Source organism: Conger conger, chromosome 1 (assembly GCF_963514075.1).
Source record: "Conger conger chromosome 1, fConCon1.1, whole genome shotgun sequence".
NCBI lineage: Eukaryota > Metazoa > Chordata > Actinopteri > Anguilliformes > Congridae > Conger > Conger conger.
The window spans coordinates 53485889-53495789 of NC_083760.1; the positions used below are offsets into that span (position 1 = coordinate 53485889).

General features: G+C 40.3%; 1 protein-coding gene across 8 annotated transcripts; it reads right to left on the reverse strand.

Annotated features, from left to right (window-relative positions):
- Nucleotides 1-255: 255 nt before the first annotated feature.
- On the reverse strand, nucleotides 256-9881 carry dbf4 (DBF4-CDC7 kinase regulatory subunit). 8 transcript variants are annotated; one of them, XM_061245739.1, is made up of 13 exons: nucleotides 9582-9881; nucleotides 8921-8998; nucleotides 8004-8179; nucleotides 7607-7792; nucleotides 7432-7482; nucleotides 7195-7264; nucleotides 6329-6411; nucleotides 6187-6232; nucleotides 5356-5401; nucleotides 3979-4038; nucleotides 2027-2162; nucleotides 1825-1940; nucleotides 256-1518 (listed from the first exon to the last, which is right to left on the reverse strand). In XM_061245739.1, exons 2-13 carry the CDS (start codon nucleotides 8955-8957, stop codon nucleotides 738-740), a joined length of 1788 nt encoding a protein of 595 aa, XP_061101723.1. In that variant the 5' UTR covers nucleotides 8958-8998; nucleotides 9582-9881; the 3' UTR covers nucleotides 256-737. The 8 variants fall into 8 exon arrangements, with proteins under 8 accessions (XP_061101723.1, XP_061101660.1, XP_061101695.1 ...); XM_061245676.1 differs by having other exon boundaries at nucleotides 3979-4107; nucleotides 9582-9880; XM_061245711.1 differs by having other exon boundaries at nucleotides 3979-4107; nucleotides 8004-8176; nucleotides 9582-9879.
- Between the last annotated feature and the right edge of the window lie 20 nt (nucleotides 9882-9901).

The following is a 9901-nucleotide window of genomic DNA, read 5'->3' on the forward strand; positions in this document are numbered from 1 at the left end:
TTTTATAACCCACATAGCAATATGGGGCCTAACACAATGACTGCACAGCTCAGCTCGTGGACGGCAGACTGAAGATTTGGAGGTTGGCAGCATACACATTTGAGGACATGCACGCTAAAGTACTCTACTAAATTGAAGATTATAAGAATAATAAATAATAATAATAAAAACAATTATAGAGTGATGGGGGGGGGCAGCTATGAAATGGCTATGAATATTGGTTAAAAAAAGAATTAGGCAAATGACGTCAATCAATTTATGTTACAAAAAGTTACGTTGTCAATTTATTAAAAATATTTTCAGATTCATACACTGAAGTTCATTTCTTTAATACAATATGTACACATCACAATGCATTATGCTGCAGTGAACATTTTATGATTTAAATAGGATTGAGTTTAAAAAGTTAACCGAAAGTGGTTCAACATTTCCCTCTGAAAAATTATGTCTGATTCAAGCTTCAGACAAGGAGCTGGTTGGTGTTGGCAAAATTAGTTTTCTACACCAGCAATATATTTTCAAGTCTGCAGAGAACATTTTTCAGAGTAACGAACTCGAGTCAACTTCTGTTATCTCCAGTGGCATTTTTGTAACAGGATTACAAATTATGAAAAGAATATTATGCAACACAGTTCACATAATTGAGTAGCTGCTCTGTTAAAAATAAAAAAAAAGGAAGGAAATTGGCAAGCATGGGGATAACATTTAGAAATTTACAGCAAAACGCGAATCAGTTATCAGTCAGTGAAGCCCTTGAATTCGAGGTCCATGTCCTCACTTGACTGGAACAGCTGCCACAGATTCTGCTGAGAACAACAAGTGTCCTCCTCTTTACAGGGGCGCCTGGGAGTTTTTTTGATTTTCCTCCGTCTTCTAAAATTCCTGACTTTCCTTTGTAATCTCCGGCCGGGGGGGCTTTGTGTTTTGCCACCATGGTGGCCGGTTGTGTCCACTGCCTTTTCTTTTGAGGTCTCTTTCCATTGACATTGAGTCTGTTCACACTCCGCTAACGGTTCCTGTGTCGGGTTCGCCAAAGTTGCGGAGAGAGTTTGGCTTGAGGTAGTTTTAAGGCTTTGGGGTGGAAGAGAACACTGGAAATCCTCATCGACATTTAGCGACAACCGGCCGTCTTCGCAAGTTCTTCTGTTTTCCAGCTCCCCGCCAGTGAGTCCCGGGTTCGTCTCCGGAGAGTCGGCAGACGGTCTTCCAGGATCGGACACGCACGTTCTGCCTTGCACCATCTGACGGTGCTCAGGGCTCTCCAGCCGTCTGGAAGCCTCAGACGTGTGGGGTTTGTGTGATGGGGCCGGGGGGTCAGACCCAGGGCTGCTGGAGGTCCTCAGTCTGTGAGCCGCAGTGTCCCTGGCGCTGCTGGACTGGGCTGCAGGGGAGCACACGCAGGACGCCCCCGTTCCGTCTCCCGCACTGCGCTCCAATTTCACACACGCGTCTTTCCTTCCCTCAAACTTTCCCCTGGTCCCGGCGGTGTACACCACAGAAGACATAGACCATTTCGGCCTGCAAGGATGGAAAATATTCAACTTCTAATATTGTGTTCTTCAGCTTAAGAAAGCGGTGTAAGCAAGTCACAGCAAATGTGGCTGGGATCGGCACGTTACATGACTGCATACTTTATCCAAAGCGACGTGCAAAAAAAGTGCATCTCAAGTGCATAAGAACAAAATGCAGAACTAGAGAACTGGTTGGATAACGGGGGGGCGGGGGGACTGTCCTCCGCTTAATCTAATCGACAGTACGTCGATTTGGATAAAAGCATCAGCTAAATAACACATTTTTTAATTGAAATAAATTGTAAACGTTCACCTTTTCGACTGCTGGCGGATTTCAGTGAAGCAGCAGGCGAGTTGTGAGACGGCCCGGTCCACCACGCGGTACTCTCCGCTCTTAGAAAAGGCCTGGTGCTGCTCACCATTCAGATGCTGGAAAGGCAGGGGAACGCTCCGGTCAGTCTCAGGAACACACACGCACAGGAGGAACAGTTCAGGCAGAGAGTGGAGGAGCTTACCGCTTTCACACTTTCGTATTTGACAAGGCAGCACTCGCAGTAGCCTCCCCGTTTCTTCAGCCTAGCGTCCGGGGCTTTGGCCTTGGCCTTGACGGGCCGGCAGGCCTCCCTCGCTGCAGCTTTCAGACCCCTGTTCCTGAACAGAAAAATAAAGGGGAATATACAAAAAAAAAAAACACAGTGCAGTAGATTAGCATGTGCAAATGCCATTTCCATTTGAATCCATTCAAAACAAATCCTGATGAGTCCGGAAACACCACCCCCATCTGTTCATCTCCTCATTGGCTCCCGGTCGCCTACAGGGTTGAATTTAAAACCCTTTTCCTGACATTCAAATGCATAAATGGGAATGCTATCCCCAACCTTAAAGCCCATAAACCCCATTCACTGCCTCAGGTCAAGCAACAGTCTGCTACTTCACACTTCCCCAGGACTAAACTCTGTTCAATGGGGGACCGGGCCTTCAGCCCAATTCCCCTTACACATGACATCTCACTGGCAACATAATATGCAAATACCGTGTTGATGTTTCAGACAGCAGAATTACCATTGAAATGGAAAACAATGATACCAACTATACTTTGAAATCATGCATCGTTATGCATACCAGCTATGGAAACAAAACCTTGAGAGCAGAATTCAACCAAGAATTTATCAATGATTTTTTGTCAGTATAAAGCAGCCGTGTATGACAAATGGGGAAAATAGGATTTTCTTTAATTTAGTTAGCTAGTGGATAGATTCTTTAATGAAAGTTTTCAGCCAAGGGTTTTATTTTTCATGCATATTTACAATGACCTGTAAATTATTAATTGAACCTCCCGGTGTAATAAGAAAATTAATCAAAAAAGTGTTTCAAGTGAAATGCTTGCATTTGCTGAAAGCCTCAAAATACAGGAAATGAAATTGTTCAGCTCTAACACCAACATCAGCCTACTAGGCTAACTTACATACACCGGACTAAATAAATGCTTACGGACATGCTTCACAAAAAGACACGCTAGCCAGTTGACGCTACCGTATGCATCAGGGGAATGCACCTTATAGATTACATCATAGCAACCAACAGATAAAGCTTGGCAACCACGCTGTCGACTTGACGGTAACTTACACATGAGGGGAACATAACCGGAAACCGGAAACGTGACCCCGGAGCAGGTAAGTTTTGCAAGGGGGACAGAATTTGTTGTGACAGTGCCAATCAGCTGGAGCAAAGTTTAGCATGACACGTTGCTAACTTGCTAACGGCTTACAACTTAAGGTTTCCGGGTGGAACTTGCGGTTGTGAAATTTGGTTCCGCGTACCGCATGTTCTCCGTACGATTGCATGCACCGAACCGTAAATTCCACAAGTGACTTTTGGGGTACCACCAACCCTTTTCTAAGAGCCAATATCTTGAGAATGACAAATCCAATGAGGCTAATGTTTTGGATGTTCTTTACTGAATATATATTGAGTGAATATGAATACATATTCTCAAAAACATATATTCTCCTTGTGGCCTGTTAAATAATTTGGTCAATCATACGCTAAACAGTGCTTTGTCATGCATTACACTAGTGATTGTTTTCCCCTGACCATAGGACCATTACAATAAAAGTGAGTACCTGCCAAGCATTACCACTGAACCAACTGTCTTGATGTAGCTGAAGTAAAATCCCATCTCTTGGGGAGATGTTCCAAGTTTTTTTTGTCGTCAATTGAGATTACATTACATTATTGGAATTTGGCAGACGCTCTTATCCAGAGTGACGTAGTTGACTAGACTAAGTAGGAGACAATCCTCCCCGGGAGCAATGCAGGGTTAAGGGACTTGCTCAAGGGCCCAACGGCTGTGTGGATCTTATTGTGGCTACACCGGGATTAGAACCACCGACCTTGCGTGTCCCAGTCATTTCCCTTATGAGCTTCATATATAAAAATATAAATATCTCTGAACCCAAGCACTTACCTGTGTTCTTTTGGTTTCTTTGCTGGACTGTCTTTCCCATTCTCTTCTGCAAAAAAAGGACTGCAAGGAGGTACAGAGGACAAGCTCAACTGAAGATGTGGTATATGAAGGTAGATTGGCCTGTAGTGCCTAAAAAAGAAAGTTTTTTTTTTTTCTGGATTATGTTGCATTTTTATAGTTAAACATAAAAAGTAATGACAATAATCAGAAAGCTATTCAAGAAACTTAGTTCTTACTTTCTGCTTCAAAAATGTTAATATTGACTACTTGAAAATAAGACAAAGCCCCCAAAAGTAGCTTCATGATGGCTTGAGAATATATCACTGTCTTGCTGCACTGGTTGCTTTAATCTGTACTGTTCACAGCATGCAATTGGGGCGTGAAAAAAAATAAATAAAAAAAAACCTCCCAGATAAATCAGCAAGCCTGCAAATAAATCCACAATAACTGTTAGCATCTTAACGCGGAGGCTTGCTGGGCTGTTTTCCATCACAACAGAAATTCCAAAATATATTGCCAGCTGACCACATGGGTTAAATAGCCAGGTCATGTTTTTTTAAATAGTTTCAGTTTTAGTGGATGTTTTATATTGCACACAAAAACTAGGCCACTGGAGGACATTTTAGATACTTAAGATGTTTCTCATGACTTGCTGGCTGTTAAAAAAGCTTTCAGTTTGGCGGTTTAAAAAAATAGATGCGTCAACAACTCCAAATCAACATGTACAGAGATGTTATCCCTCAATTGGCAGTACATGAATACATCACATGATCATTATCATTTCTGAAACATAATTTTGTCTCATCTGGTTGTAATCATTTCCGATGACTCAGGCAGCCGAGACTCAAGGAAAGAAGTGGCACAGATTTGTGCATAAACAGCATTAGACATGAGAAGTCCCTTCTCCATGTCACCTTCACCAACTGATATTAAACAGCCCGGTCAGGCTGAAAATGGGGTTAACTGTCTAAAGGGAATGTCAGCATGCCAGTTCAGCCTCCCTCATCAACGGCCCATCTGTAAACTCAGGCCCCAATAAATAGCGTTCGGCAACATTGCTGAAACTCTTTGGTTTCATAGTTTCACAGCTTTAATTTATTAGGCTGGCTGAATTTAGGCATTGAAAACGTCAACACCGAATAATCCCTCATTACATACAAACGCCGTTGGCCTATCAAACATACAACAGAGTGGGTTATGGCGAGACGAGTTATGTGTAGTGAAAATTAGATGTGCTTAATTTAGAATATCAATTTCACTTATTTCTTTTTCTTCTGGTAGAAGTTTGCGTGAACTACACCACAAGTAATAATAATAATTACATTAAAAAATAACCACAAAAAAAGAAAGAAATCGCACACATAAGCAGCCACTCACCTGCTACAATCTTCTACCTTCACAAAAGGCTTACTGATCCTTCCAGCTGAAAAAGAGAAGAACGAAGGGGAAATATTTTACTTCCAATCAAGTTTTTTATTTTAACACCTACTTAACTGAAATAAAGTTCTGGAAAAGACGAAAACTAAGCTGAAACTATATATCTATAATCAAACTATGGAGAAAATTGCTTTAGTTTTCATCTTTTCACTGCAGGTATAAAACTGTTTATGGTTACTTTCCCTTCTAGGTTGCTAAACCATACGTGCCCAAGAGATGGCAATGGATTAGTTAAGGGAGCATCCTAACTATCCTCCACTAGAGGGCCGAAACTGATTGTCCCCAACATCAGTCCCATTGGGCATAACTTTGAGCAGTGGCAATACCATTTGTGGAGAAATTCAAGGGGAAAATTTCAAACTAATTTGAAAGTGCAATCTGAAGATCTCAGAAATTAAGCTACTCAGACTTTAGCTGAGGCCTGAACCATGCGCGTTGCCAGCTAGTGACAAGCTATATTTAACCGACTGTTACAGTTTCATTTCTCTGGCAAGTCATAGTACAACAAGCTGTAACATACACCCTTTGTCTAGTTTAAATCTTAGACAAAAATATGACTTTATCCTTTTAGCAAAACATAAAAAAACTAAATCTTCTACATCTAGCCCACTATGCCAACACTGTCATTTCATAGCTAGCTAGCAAGCTAGTTTAATTTACCACCTGAGCACAACATAAGACATAAGAAAAATGCTACACACAACACATGTCTATAAGCATATAACAAGTATGTATATATGCATAAAGGCTTAAGACTTAGATTGCACATACCCTCATATTTCTGAAAAGCAGGTTGCGCCGTGGTTCTAGTTTTAGCCTGAAAAATGGAAAGAATTACTTTTGGCAAAATATGGAAAGAAAATACAATCCACATTGTGTTCTAAAGCTAATCCGACATCTTGTTATAACTTACCATTTTATTGGCAGGAGCAGATGCATTATTTGGTAGCTGTGGGGCGATAACCCTTTTCTTCTTTTCGATATAGGATATTACATCTGACATGGGGGGGTGGCAGAAAGAAAAGTTAATGAGCAGAGACTGTGAAAATTAAGGCTGGGAACTCAGTTTTCATCCCATTTACACGGTCGTTGCACGGTTTAGGCTACCAACCCAGCTGAAGTAGACCTGAAGCTGAAATCAGCAGACACGGAAGGAGTAAATGTAGTGCTAATGGAAGGGTCATCACAGAGCAGGGCTGCTCATCCCCATCCAGAGCGGGTGGGGAGGCGGTCTCTGTGAATTGCATTGCTAAATGATTGTCGTTACCATTCTCAAGTCAATGCTTTTAAATGTCAATGTAGTCAATCTTGTCAATCTTGTCAATCTTGAGTGCACATGCCATCAACAATTACAGACAGGGCATTATTGGTAAGTGACTAGAAGAATTGTGAAGCTATAATGGCTCGGTCAGCCATTACAACTGTCAAAGAGCAGTTCACTTGTTTTGATGAATATTTTAGCCCATGTATGGGACAACTATTATTTTAATATATCCATTAGTTAACTGATATATTACATCGATCTGGATCGATAGCTAATGTTATACCCAGGCCAACGTAATTTAATGTTAAGTCTTGATGGCATTCAATTTACCCCCTGTTGTAAGAGGAAACCCTAGGGGAAACATTGACACTCAATGTTTATAATTTTAACTCAGTAACAAAATTATCCAAGTTTTCCCAAGTTTGTTGTGTTGGTAGTGTCGTATTCCCACACTTGACATCATGCATGAACAATGGACATAAATAAAGTTAATGTAAAAAGGACTGAATGTTTACCGTCAATGTAAAGGACTTTTATTCCCCACTCCAGAGCGTTGGACAAGATTCTGTTGATTTGAATCCGTTCCTAAGGGGGGTAGGAGAATAAATTCTTTAAACATGCAAACTGACCATTACTGTAACAGCCGAGATAACAGAATGCAAAACATTCAATTGCTAACACCTTCATCCCTCCCTGTAAACACGCAAAGACAAAAGGCAGGAGTTACCAAAATAATATGATCATTTGTTTACCTGCTCCTTTATGACCTTCTCTACTAACGATTTGCCTCGACTTGTAATCACCTGAGAGAAATGAAATCACACAATCAACACAACAATAGCAGATTGACGTATATGTAATGAAGTGGAGTGTTCAGTAACCAAAATGGCGACCAAAACGCAGGGTGGTGAATGGGTAGTCACTCACAGCTTCCAGGGGCCCCAGCGAGCTCCCTTTCTGACTGCCCCTCCGGCTGCTGGGATGAGGGGAGCTGCGGCCGGAGTCAGCCGGGCTGGGAACGGGAGAGTTCCGGCCCAAGCTCTGGACATACCTGGCCTCTTTCTGGTTGGACACCAGGTACTTTATGTCCTTGCTGAAGAATTTCTCAACAGTCTGACACAAAACAAAATATACATGAAAGATATAGTGAGAAGCCGCATGTACTATTTGCCATGAAAAAGCGTGGAGTCAAAATTAAATACGGAACTTAAACGGATGAAATATGTTGAAGTTGATGTTATTCATCATATCAGCATATGAGTACAAGTGTTAAGTGTGCACAGCCAACTAAGTCGGTAACAAAATGGTGTATCAGAATACTTACTCCTCCCAGAATCCTGATGTCCTTTTCCAAGGTTTCGGTTTTTTTATTGAATGGTAAATCCAAATAAAAACCTTTCCCAAAAAGGGGCTTGTTTTGTAAGGGGTTTGTTTCAGTCACAGTTTTAAGCCCTCTTTCTGAAGTCTCCTTGCACTGACCGCCATCCAGATGCGATTCTGCTTTAGACAGAAACGATTTGATAAAATGTATAACAACGTAACGTTACTGTACACACTTTAATTTTAATGAAACAAATTGTCAGGAATGTAGCAGTTAAATGGCTGACACTTGAATAAGGGTAGCTACATGAATTGGCATTAACAGTATGTTGTTATTAACATTAATTAACTGATGTACAAATACATTAATATGAATGAACTTTTAATGAGTTCATGAATATGCTCAACTACAAATTCATTAGTTATTCACACTTACGCATTACCAAACCATAGGATGATTCGTTATCCATCAACAAATACACTGATAGCTTTTTCCATTCTAATATGAATGACATTAACTAATTTAGTTGTTAAAACGAATTAGTGACGTAAAAATACCGTTACAGGAATAACGCTGTTCTGATTAACTTCTCAGTAATTTAGTTATCTTAGTCAGTCCAGACTTACATTAACTTGTTAGTTAATGCCAATTCAAACAACCGCACTGCAGAATGTCACGCTTAAATGCGCTCTAAAGGGGGTAGGCAAGTTATGTAGCTAACTAGTGACATTTAATGCCAGAACTATAAACTATTTAAAGGCCAGGAGCAGACTAATAAGTCGAAATAGGGTACAACACAACACTTCTAAGTTTCTCATTTTTACTTTTGTCTGTAATGCAGTTATTATTAATAAGATAAATGAGCTCAGATGAGCAAAGCCATTTTTAAAAAAGGAAAGAAAATGTAAACTTTCAAATACCTTGTTTGCTTTGCCTCGGAATACCTCTTGGTTTCATTTTACGGGAATCGCATTGAAAAAATATTTTCTGGAGGTTTTCTGTGGGATGAAACGAGAGAACCGTATTAGAATTCAATAAAAATGTATAGTAGTCATGCACTGAACGCTAATGCCATTCTAGCCAGTTAGTTCCAACTTCAACAAAGGGATGCCCAGTTGATTGCCATAATAGCGATCTAACGTTAGACTACAACACTGTATGGAAAAGTGCTAACTAGTTAGCTAGAATTATCTTGTAGACTGCGATAATACAGCTCAAACACGTAAATAGCTAAAGTTACCAAGTTATACAACGGTTACCGTGAGATACCTTCCTGGCAGCAATTTATTGAACTCTATTGGAAGAGGTATTGGTTAAAGTTTTAGCTAGTCAATATACTAAGACAGCTGTCTCGAGCCGATGCAATTTAAAAAACTGCCCGTTTAGCTAATCAGGAAGTTGACTAACGTTTATACTTAAGCTAGCTTGCTATCATGTTAGCTGTACTAACGTCACGCGATTCAAATTCAGGCTTACGAGAACAGAAACTACTGGATAAAACTGATATTCAATATGATATCTCCCCTTCCCTTCAAAATATGAACCGTACAGCTATTAAGGAAAACCCAATTTTCTACCTACAGATCAACACCCTACGAACTTCATTCCAGTTTCTTCTTTCCCGCTTCGAGTAATATGTATCCCAGAATCCCTTTCCTCGTCTTGCCCTTTTCGTTACCCAGATATCTTGACTTTCCAATTCGATGTTTCCATACTTAGCTACCAATACCAACGTTTCTTATAAAAAGACGTATAATCGTTATATGTCACTTAAACAGAACTATTAAATTCCATGAAATAAGATGTCACTTAAATATTGTTATGTATTTTCTCCCTTTAAATCATGTAATTGATGCGTCATTGAATAGCTTGCATAAGTTAAATGTCCAGTGACACGAATG

Excerpts from the sequence above, each read along its gene's own strand:
- dbf4 (XM_061245676.1), bottom strand. The coding sequence starts at position 8,957 with ATGAAACCAAGAGGTATTCCGAGGCAAAGCAAACAAG. Across the intron at positions 7,793-8,003 it reads ACATCAGGATTCTGGGAGGA|ACTGTTGAGAAATTCTTCAG; the intron begins GTAAGTATTCTG and ends GTTTTGTGTCAG. Across the intron at positions 6,233-6,328 it reads CTGCTCCTGCCAATAAAATG|GCTAAAACTAGAACCACGGC; the intron begins GTAAGTTATAAC and ends TCCATTTTTCAG.